This window comes from Littorina saxatilis, linkage group LG4, assembly GCF_037325665.1.
Source record: "Littorina saxatilis isolate snail1 linkage group LG4, US_GU_Lsax_2.0, whole genome shotgun sequence".
NCBI lineage: Eukaryota > Metazoa > Mollusca > Gastropoda > Littorinimorpha > Littorinidae > Littorina > Littorina saxatilis.
Genome location: NC_090248.1, coordinates 27,289,752 through 27,301,299, shown reverse-complemented (window position 1 = coordinate 27,301,299; position 11,548 = coordinate 27,289,752). Strand labels below are relative to the sequence as shown.

Below are 11,548 nucleotides of genomic sequence, written 5' to 3'. Positions count from 1 at the left end.
AGGTTTATGTGTATGACCAAGATTTGTACACATCACTTCTCATATGTTTTAACTCTTCGTCTGTTTTACTCTCTGTGTGCATTGAATAGGCCAGTAGATTGTCACAGAGAATCAGTGACAAATTAAAACAAATGACTGAGTGTTAATTATTCATAGTTCACTCCAGAATGAGTCATTTCGCTATGATGGCAACAAATATGATCACACAATCTTCATGCTGCTGCTGTAATCTTTTATTCAATCATGGGACTCTAGCTGTCATAAATCTTAACAAAATAACAAAATAGAACGAAATAATTTTATGCATGTATTGCTTTGGATTACAGGACTCATTTTGTAAGGTCATGCAGTAAATCATTTAATTATTTTAATTATATTGTTTGGATTCATTCGTCAATAAACCACATTCTCCGTTGATTCTTTTATTCAGTCAGTTCATTCATTTATATTTATGATCTTTTCTTAATGTTATTGGTTTACTTTGTTTGTTTTTGCTTTATTTGTATTATTGGTGTTTTGTGTCCCTTCAAACGACACATGTTTACCTCTACATCCATAGTTGGAGTGGTGGCTGCTTTATTGTGCTTGTTTGGGTGTGTGCGTGTGTTTCGTGTGCCAATGACCTTATCTTTCATGTTTTTGACGTTTTCTGACATGTGGCACAGCTTAGTTCTGAATCCAAATTCCAATCCGAATAAAAGCGCGCATTATCGCAAATGGAAAAGTCCGCTTTACGGTAGAACAGCGCAAGTCAAAACGTGCGAGCGCGTGTTTCTGTTGATTTGGGGGCAGAAGTGATCGTCAGACACAAGATGAAGATCGAAGAGGTAAAAAGTACCACCAAAGCCCAGCGCATTGCCTCACATAGTCATGTGAAAGGTTTGGGCCTGGATGAAAATGGCTACGCAATACAATCGTCAGCCGGCTTGGTTGGACAGGAGCTTGCAAGGGAGGTAAGTTGATGCCAGAGGAAAGCCAGGAAAGTTCCAGAAAGATATCTGATCATTCCAGAACATGTTTTCAGATTTCAAAGAGCAGAAGTATCTCTAACAATGTAGTATTTCAAGACCGTCTATCACTGCCTTACTAACTTACCCATTGACCAATAGTCATTTCGCTTGATCTACTTCAGCTAAAGTAATTTCATTTATCTGAGGGGTAAAAAATCATTCCTGAAGACAGTGAAAGTGAAAAGTGTAGTGTACTAGTGAACAATGTCAGGTGTGATTTATCTATGACTTGGCTATTTCCAGAATAGACTCTATCGCCGTATCGGTATCACAAGCTCTTGCAAAAGTCAAAGCATGTTGGTTGACTATCTAACTTCTAAGTATCTTGCGAGAGCTGCACGGGCCGAAGATCATAGTTTCACGTCTTTCGGAGCATAAGAAAGAGCATGTCTTGTGGAGATCTTGCGAGAGCTGCTCAGATGCCGAAAAGGTTTATTATATATGGGTCATTCTCAGAAATGGTGGTCCAGTGAGAGTGAGTAGGGGTGACACATTTGAAATCATGAAAAAGTAAATTAAAATTATTTCTACCACGACTTTTTTCATCTGAATCTATTCCTGAGACATTAAAGCATTGTTGTATGTCAATAAAAAAGGTTTCTATACGTTGGTGTTGTTTTTGTGTGCTTTTCAATTGCGAAGTTCAGTTCGGCCGTTTCCGGATCGCCGAAGCGTTACACGACTTTCAGGATGATCAACAATATGTTCAGTCTCATGGCTAAATGCAAACATGCAAACACCAACAAATTACTGCAATCGACAGTCAGGAGTTCAGTCTTGGACGTAGCAACACATCTTTGCAAAAACTCACGCTGAATTTGAAGTTACGGGCTTCGAACAAAAAATTATGAATGTCGTAACGCATCGTATCCAGACTCGACGCGCGAACATCGGACAGCAATGTGCTCCATGACTTTGCCACATCACGGCTATTTTTAGCTCTTTGGCGCACAGGAAGTTCGAACAAGAAAATAGTCCTTTGAATCACAGCCAAATATTCACAGAAAACACCAGAATCATATCATTTGCTGAAACTCATGGCGTCGTTTCCTGACCTACGTTACGACTGAAGATGGTTTTTACTTAATTGTCGAGCCTGCAAAGCTTTGTCACAAACTTACACACCGCGGATGGCGACAATGTAGTGTCGGAAGGATATCGAGTGCAAACAGTCTCTCAAAGTGCGAATTAAATTACATATTCTTACTCCGAATCACATAAAAGCATTGACGCAGTCTTACATGCAAAAGGTCTGAAAAGGCTACCCGTCTTAAACAATTTTAAAGGGGAGCAACCCAACACAAAAAAGTGTAAACAGGCAAGGTAGTGACCATCTACCCAGGGAGTTACCTCCCATCTAGGGTTATGTGACGTCACTTCCCCCTGTAAACACCACATGCTTCATACGACATTTCAGCCTACAGCAGAGAGGTCGTCGAATTTTTTGGCTCCGTGTGTGGCTGAGTGCTGGTGTTTGTAAGGACACCCACCGGCCGCCTAACCCGTCTTAACGGCTTGCCTTTACGTGTTTGGTGAGCTCTTTCCATTTTGGTCATTATTTTGACAAGAATGTTGTTGTAGTTGCTGACTTTTCGTCCGTTTTGCGGACTTGTAAAAATTTTTTCAGTAACGCATTTTGGGGCTCCATGTTTGCTTGTCAGCTTAGCTGACGGCGAATGTGGCACGGCCTATATTTTGGTTAGGTAATCCTTATTTTACCTCTTTACTTGCCTTCTGCTTTGTTAGTTGGTAAGCGCTTCCTTTTTGACTCACATGCGAAGCAAAAGTGAGTCTATGTACTCACCCGAGTCGTCCGTCCGTCCGTCCGTCCGTCCGTCCGTCCGGAAAACTTTAACGTTGGATATTTCTTGGACACTATTCAGTCTATCAGTACCAAATTTGGCAAGATGGTGTATGATGACAAGGCCCCAAAAAACATACATAGCATCTTGACCTTGCTTCAAGGTCAAGGTCGCAGGGGCCATAAATGTTGCCTAAAAAACAGCTATTTTTCACATTTTTCCCATTTTCTCTGAAGTTTTTGAGATTCAATACCTCACCTATATATGATATATAGGGCAAAGTAAGCCCCATCTTTTGATACCAGTTTGGTTTACCTTGCTTCAAGGTCAAGGTCACAGGAGCTCTTCAAAGTTGGATTGTATACATATTTTGAAGTGACCTTGACCCTGAACTATGGAAGATAACTGTTTCAAACTTAAAAATTATGTGGGGCACATGTTATGCTTTCATCATGAGACACATTTGGTCACATATGATCAAGGTCAAGGTCACTTTGACCCTTATGAAATGTGACCAAAATAAGGTAGTGAACCACTAAAAGTGACCATATCTCATGGTAGAAAGAGCCAATAAGCACCATTGTACTTCCTATGTCTTGAATTAACAGCTTTGTGTTGCATGACCTTGGATGACCTTGACCTTGGGTCAAGGTCACATGTATTTTGGTAGGAAAAATGTGTAAAGCAGTTCTTAGTGTATGATGTCATTGCTAGGTTTAGTTACCCTAAAGGTCGAGGTCAAGCATGTGAGTCGTATGGGCTTTGCCCTTCTTGTTTAGTCATTAGTTTGACAGGAAGTTTGTTGTAGTTGCTAAATTTTTCGTCCGTTTTGGACTTGTTAATTTTCAGTAACTCTTTGTTTTGCCGCCTGTTGTCTGCGTCAGCGCGTCTGACGGTGAGATAACATGGCTAGGTGTGTGTCATTGGTCTTTCAGACCATTGGCATTTGTTGTTGTTTCGTACTAAGCATGTATAACCGCTTTGTCCGTTACTTATTCTGCCCCAAATGAATTTGGGGGGCAGTTTAGCACGTCTGTGACGTGTCTTGCTTCTTGCTTTCCCTCTCGGCATCGGAGCGCGGCGCTCTGGTGTCTATACTGTTTTGCTCTCTTTTTCCAGAGTTTCGCAGTTTGGGAGGGAAGAGTGCAGCTTCACACGCCGTCTCCAGCGTTGTACTTCCGCCGGCGGCGAGTGACGGCCACTCTTTGGCTTCCTGTCGGCCACTGCTTCCGGCCGCGGGCCTTCAGCTGCGTCTGCTGCCCCTTTGGGGGGCATGGACGGTAAGTCGAACTGCTCCACTGGCTCTCGTGAAGCCACCGGACGCTCTCTTTTGAGCAACAGTTCTTGGTCGCAGGCTCACTACCTGCAAACTTCCTGCCCGTCAGGATATGCTGCTCGTCTTAGTTCCGATCGTATAGCGAGAGGGCTATGACTGAGCAATGGCGGCTTCCGCTTGCGGGAGTCGCGTTTCCGGGTTTACCCGGAGGCGAAGGTCAATCTGGCACACCCACGAAGGTCCCTGCTGGTGTCGACTGCAAACTTCCTGCTAGTCAGGATATGCTGCTCTTTCTAGGCCTGATCGCACAGCGTGTACGGCCGTGACTGAGCAATGGCGGCTTCCGCTTGCGGTAGTCGCGTTTCCGGGTTTACCCGGAGGCGAAGGTCAATCTGGCACACCCACGAAGGTCCCTGCTGGTGTCGACTGCAAAACTTCCTGCTAGTCAGGATATGCTGCTCTTTCTAGGCCTGATCGCACAGCGTGTACGGCCGTGACTGAGCAAGGGCGGCTTCCGCTTGCGGGAGTCGCGTTTCCGGGTTTTCCCGGAAGCGAAGGTCAATCTGGCACACCCACGAAGGTCCCTGCTGGTGTCGACTGTGGACTGGCCTTCGGGCAACCGGGCTTCCGGCCCCAGTCCTCGCAGCAGACGCTGCCGCTGTATGCGGCTTCGTCCGTTGCTTAATCTTCTGCTCTTTCTAAGCCTGTTTGCATTGCGTGCACGGCTGTGAATAGGCAAGGGCGGCTTCCCTTTTCGGGAGTCGCGCTTCCGGGTTTTCCCGAAAACGAAGGTCCTCCATCCCGTGCACTCACAGAGGTCATGGCTGGGGTTGACCGTTGACTGGCCTTGGGCGTTCTGGCCTCGGCCTTAGTCATCGCAACAGGCGTTTCCGTTTATGCGGCTTCGTCCGTTGCTTTTCCGGCTCAGCCCGGAGTTGCCGTTCCTCCCCCTGCTGCGCCTATACGGAGGTCAGTGAGTGAGGAACAGGATACGTCCTACGGACATCCGGACAGTCGTCATTCCGGTTTACCGGGAGCATAGGTCCTCCTTTGCGATTACACTGTGTGTCTCTACTGGAGTTGACCGCGGACTAGCCTACGGGCGTTCGGTCTTCTGTCCTTAGTCCACGCAACATTTGCTTCCGCATTGTGCGGTTTTGTCTGTTGCGTTTCCGGCTTTGTCCGGATGCATCGTTCTCCTTCCTATCACTGTTAGCGAAGTGAGGAACGTCGGCTGGCCTATGGGCATGCAGGCTTTCAGCCTCGGCCGGGACGGTAGTCACTTCACTGGTCGGGTGTTGCGTCTACTGTCTATTCAGTTCTGGTGGCTTCGGATGTTACCTCCTCTTTGTCTTACCCTCTTATGGGAGGGGTGAGACAGGACGGTTTCCGGTTGAACGGGTTTCCGGTTTTCCGGTTATCCTGTTCAGTAGCTTTCCACTTGCAACTGTGACTTCGGTCAGTGTCAGGTCTCTGGGCTATTCTGTTATACAGCCTTTAGCCAGAGACCAGACACGTTCTGTCGAATCTCTCGGCTTCTCTCGAGGCCTCGATGGAGATTACTTCCAGATTTTTTATGGAGGGACATTGGCTTCCTCTTTGGTTGCATTCAGCGATGTCGGACTTCCGTTCCGCGAAGGAGGAGTTTTTCCTACTTCCGGTTTGATAGTCACCTTCAATGTGGGTACCATCTTCCGCAGGTTTTGGCTGGCCATCTCCTACCGGAAGTGGTATCCACGGGTTCCGGTTCTGCTGCTCGGTTTTCACGGGTCAGTTCCGGAACACGCGCAGCCTCGGCTGTCTTCGGCTACTCAGGCTTCGTCTTTTGTTTCTTCCTGTCATAGGAAGTTCTCTTGGCTGAAGCTGGGTCGGATTTTGCTGGCGTCTTGCTCTTCCGCGTACACCTTAATGGGAACGCAGGAACTTAGAGGAATTTGGACGTCAGTTTTTGGAATTTGCCTCTTTTTCGGAGATGATCGTCAGAGCGCTCTCGCGCTCTTTCCTGGAGTCACTAAACATTTCACGCTTAGTGTGTGTCAGGACACTGATGGCATCTCCACTCGTTCAGCCTGGCTAAGGCGAACGAGGAACAAAGAGGCTGTCCTCCCTTCACCTCGCTTTACAGTCGGGTGTAGGGAGGACTTGTTTCTCTCGCATGCTCAGGTCTCTGAGCAGGCTAGGAGGGACATCTGGGCTTTGATCGGAGTAGAGGGATCTGCTTTTTGAACTTCGGTGTTTTTACCAGAGAGCAAAGTAGATCCCGTGGGTTAGAGATCAGCGGATCTCTGACTTCTCTCTACAAGGGTTAAAGCAGAGCTAGCCTCCTCACGGGAAGCAGGCTCGGGCCTCGGGATGTTTTCAGCAGGCGGCCAATGGGCAGTCTCTGTCTGATTCTCGAGAATTAGATCACCTTTGGGCAGGGAGAAGGGCAGCCCTAGGCTAGCCTCTCTCCCCAAGGAAGTGCCCCCGGTCTCACCCCCCCCCCCCCCCCCCCCGCCCTCCACTTTGGTGATGGCGGGGCGGGTCTTCTCCTTGCAAGTTTTCATTGGATGGTCTCTGTACACAGCCAATAGTTTGTGGGAGTGGTGAGGTCGGGGGACTCCCATTGATCTAATGAGTGCATATTTATTTATGCGTCAGCCGATCCTTTCACGGTGTCTAGGCCCATCAGCTCGAGCACCCGCTGAGGTCTCTTCTGGTCGGTGCTAGCGCTGTCCTTCGGTTTTTACAGCTTCAGTCCTCAGTTGTGTAACAGCAGTTCAGCCACGGGCTGCTGCAGTGGCACTTCCGGTCTTACCGGAGAGGTTGTTTCTTTCACAGACGCTTCTAGGTACGTCTGAGTTTCGGAACAGCGGCTGACCTTAGGGCATCCAGGGTTTTTTAGCCTCGGCTGGTGCAACAGCCATTCCACCTGTGGGCGGGATGGTTGTTGTTTTCCCTGTTCTTGTGGCTTCGGACTTCGACTTTCTTTCCTTTATTTCATCTTAGGCAGGAGATGAGACAGGACGATTGCCGTTTGAGTGGGGCTCCCGTTTTCGGGCTTCCCCGTTCTTCTCAGTTTGCCACAAGCTGCTGGACTTGGTCCTGGGCGTCTTTCGCAGAGTCTGACTCCGTCTTTCTCTAGCGATCAGACGTGTTCTGGTGTTTCGTCCAAACTTAAGTTGCGCTTGAGTTGGCCTCGGAAGTAACATTCAGATTTTCCTGAGGGGACATTGTCTTTGGCAATGCATGTTGGAGGAGTCATTCTTTGTGGCTTATCTCCTCTCTCAGGTTTTTGGCTACGAAGTTTACTTGGGGTTTTTGAATTTCTTTCATTTACTTTCAAGCAGACTGTTCTGTAACACTCTGGCTTTTAGTCATTTTGTTTTGGGTCACCGGTCACTTCAGCAGCAGTCGTCCGCGACAGCTGCTTCCAGTTTCGGCCGGAAGTAAGAGGTTCACTGGCTAGTGCACAGGCTACTGTCACGTCCGGTTCGAGCTTCGACTTACGTCAGCAGTCGTCCGCGACAGCTGCTTCCAGTTTCGGCCGGAAGTAAGAGGTTCACTGGCTAGTGCACAGGCTACTGTCACGTCCGGTTCGAGCTTCGACTTACGTCAGCAGTCGTCCGCGACAGCTGCTTCCAGCTTCGGCCGGAAGTAAGAGGTTCACCAGCTAGTGCACAGGCTACTGTCACGTCCGGTTCGAGCTTCGACTTACGTCAGCAGTCGTCCGCGACAGCTGCTTCCAGCTTCGGCCGGAAGTAAGAGGTTCACCAGCTAGTGCACAGGCTACTGTCACGCCCGGTTCGAGCTTCGACTTACGTCAGCAGTCGTCCGCGACAGCTGCTTCCAGTTTCGGCCGGAAGTAAGAGGTTCACCGACTTGGGCTTCACGCCATTCCTAAGTTTGATTACTTCGGCGTGATCGTCTTATGGTCGCCGCGAGGTTTGTCCCTCACCTCACTGATCGGACTACCTTATGCATAGATCGTTTTTTCGGTGCATGTGCATTTCCTTCCATCCGAAAGGGGGGGGGGGGGGGGGGGCAGCTTGTCTTTCCCTCTCTACTCGGCTCGGCTTAATCCAAGGCTGGGTTCTCTTTCTGGGTCGCTTGGTCCAGGAGATTGGAAGAAGTGCTGGGCACACATTTCTGGCTCTCTGATGGTGTCTTTCGCAACTTTTGCCTGAGAGACATCACGACTGTCAATCAGGATGGTTCTCAGGTCCTTTTCTGCTTTTGGCAGTGGGCCAGTTCCTGGCAAGGGTTAGAGTGAGTTAGTTTTTCTTTCTCACTGGGCCCTTTTCCTGACCTTTTGGCAGCAGGCCAGGGTTTTGGCAAGGTTTTTAGAGTGAGTTGGATTTTTCTTTCCCACCGCCTTGTTGAAGCTATCTGCTTTTATGTGATTCGGAGTAAGAATATGTAATTTAATCGAAAATTTTTAAGTAAATTTTCATTTCATTAATATACTTACCCGAATCACATAGTGTATGCCCTCCCGCCAACCCCGCATATGATTTTTAGTCTATTAAGTCGTATGAAGCATGTGGTGTTTACAGGGGGAAGTGACGTCACATAACCCTAGATGGGAGGTAACTCCCTGGGTAGATGGTCACTACCTTGCCTGTTTACACTTTTTTGTGTTGGGTTGCTCCCCTTTAAAATTGTTTAAGACGGGTAGCCTTTTCAGACCTTTTGCATGTAAGACTGCGTCAATGCTTTTATGTGATTCGGGTAAGTATATTAATGAAATGAAAATTTACTTAAAAATTTTCGAGTTTAGCGGAACAAAGCAGCCAAGAAGTTTTCGTATCCTCTGATCGTCGATGTTCGACATTCATCAAGTACTTAAAATGGGTAATCTGAACGCAACAGGAACTTTCAACAAATACAGCAAACTCTGACGAATTGTGTTTTGTGTAGTTATTTTGGGTCAGACGGGTTTTGCCGGCAGGAAAGGCCAAACAGTGCAGATTCATATCTGTCGCACAGGAACCGAAAGTGGTTCAAGCATTTCGTTTCTGTGTTGCGACATTCACCTTAGTTTTGTTCCAAATGTCATTTTTTTACCAATATTAGTTGAAGTCCTTACCTTTCATAACTAGAATGTGTTGGGTAGAACACAAAAATACTGCAGAACTGATAAAAAAATGCACAAAGGATTGAAGGCTTAGGTGGTTTAAAGTTGGAATTTGGTTTCCATGTTACAACATTCATCACGTAAATACAACACTTTAAAACGTCTCTTATTCAGCAACCAATTACTCTTTTTGTCTAATTTTTGCATTATTATGTATAGCAAACAATAGACTTCATAGTAAAAACAATTATTTTGTATTTCTTGACACTTTATTTTTTACTTTGTATGTAACACTTTGGACCACCATTTCTGAGAATGACCCATACATGTATGTATAATATAGAATCAGTGTGACGATGAACCTCACCATCACATGGCGCTAAATAATACGGATAGTACTTAATGTACCACTACCAGGGAGATTGTGTCATTTTATCGTTTGTTTGTTTGACATGACAGGCAGCTGGTGTGGTGGTGGAGTTGATCAGATCAAAGAAGATGGCAGGACGAGCAGTGCTTCTGGCAGGGCCTCCTGGCACAGGGAAGGTATAATCAGCATAATAGTATAATCCCACTTCATTGTCAGTTATTGTGTTCAAAAATTGTGTGTGGTGACTGTTAGCTACAGGCTAGCCCTTTTTGAGTCACTTGAGAAAAAGTGACTCTATGTAATCGGTCAGTGTTAGTCTGTCCGGCCGGCCGTCCGTAGACACCACCTTAACGTTGGACTTTTCTCGGAAACTATCAAAGCGATCGGGCTCATATTTTGTTTAGTCGTGACCTCCAATGACCTCTACACTTTAACGATGGTTTCGTTGACCTTTGACCTTTTTCAAGGTCACAGGTCAGCGTCAAAGGAAAAATTAGACATTTTATATCTTTGACAAAGTTCATCGGATGTGATTGAAACTTTGTAGGATTATTCTTTACATCAAAGTATTTACATCTGTAGCCTTTTACGAACGTTATCAGAAAAACAAGGGAGATAACTAGCCTTTTCTGTTCGGCAACACACAACTTAACGTTGGGCTTTTCTCGGAAACTATAAAAGTGACCGGGCTCAAATTTTATGTGAACGTGACTCATTGTGTTGTGAATAGCAATTTCTTCCTGTCCATCTGATGCCTCATATAATATTCAGAACTGCGAAAGTGACTCGATCGAGCGTTTGCTCTTCTTGTTGTAAATGTAATAAGCCGTGACACAAAAACTGTTGTGTTTTACAGAGCCCCCAGGCTTGGGAACCGGCACTCATGACTAGCTCTTAAAGTAGACGAGACGTTCAATCATGATAAAGATATTATTCAAAGTTTAAACTATACAAAGAACTATGTTCTAATTTTTGTAACAAAAAAGTTTATAATGATGTGTAAGCTTTGTTGTGGCAATCTTCTTATAGGACATCAGTTATCTTCGTATTGTTTGAAGTAATGAACAGGCTTAAAGGGCAGCTGTCGGGTTGTGGCTCTCAAAATCTGTTCCTTAGAATGAGTTATCATGTAACTGAAACTATACTTAAAAGTTACTTGGTGATTTTGACAGCTTGATAACACAAGTCCGAAGACTTTAGACATGCTACAATGTCTTTAATCGAAGAAAGTTTGCATTCTTGGCCGAGTCAATGCAGCCCGCTCGAAAATTACTTCCCTTGGACGCGTGACGTCAGCCGCGGAATCGGCCGGGTTGAACGGTGCTCCCTTTATGCCGTGTAATGGGCGCAATCGGGTTGTCTAGTCAAGCCCTCAAGCATACTTCACGGGTAGGTGAAGAGAAACTTAGGATGGGGTGACTTCTCCCAGGCCAAAATTTCGCAGTAAAAAACGGAGTTCATAACATGTCTTCTGTCCCCCTCCTGCTTTTGTTCCACTTGAACCCTGTTTTTGTTGAGTCACTTGAGAAAAAGTGACTCTATGTAATCGGTCAGTGTTAGTCTGTCCGGCCGGCCGTCCGTAGACACCACCTTAACGTTGGACTTTTCTCGGAAACTATCAAAGCGATCGGGCTCATATTTTGTTTAGTCGTGACCTCCAATGACCTCTACACTTTAACGATGGTTTCGTTGACCTTTGACCTTTTTCAAGGTCACAGGTCAGCGTCAAAGGAAAAATTAGACATTTTATATCTTTGACAAACTTTTCTCGGAAACTATCAAAGCGATCGGGCTCATATTTTGTTTAGTCGTGACCTCCAATGACCTCTACACTTTAACGATGGTTTCGTTGACCTTTGACCTTTTTCAAGGTCACAGGTCAGCGTCAAAGGAAAAATTAGACATTTTATATCTTTGACAAAGTTCATCGGATGTGATTGAAACTTTGTAGGATTATTCTTTACATCAAAGTATTTACATCTGTAGCCTTTTACGAACGTTATCAGAAAAACAAGGGAGATAACTAGCCTTTTC

The 11,548-nt window shown here is 46.0% G+C and overlaps 1 protein-coding gene across 1 annotated transcript in view; it reads left to right on the top strand.

Annotated features, from left to right (window-relative positions):
• Positions 1–719: 719 nt before the first annotated feature.
• The window catches only part of LOC138964365 (ruvB-like 1), a 37,559-nt gene continuing 26,730 nt past the window's right edge, over positions 720–11,548 (top strand). Inside the window, exons 1-2 of the mRNA XM_070336298.1 lie at positions 720–953; positions 9,604–9,690. Of these exons, the coding sequence (XP_070192399.1) occupies positions 813–953; positions 9,604–9,690 (228 nt within the window). The 5' untranslated portion in view covers positions 720–812. The remainder of the gene's footprint in view (positions 954–9,603; positions 9,691–11,548) is intronic.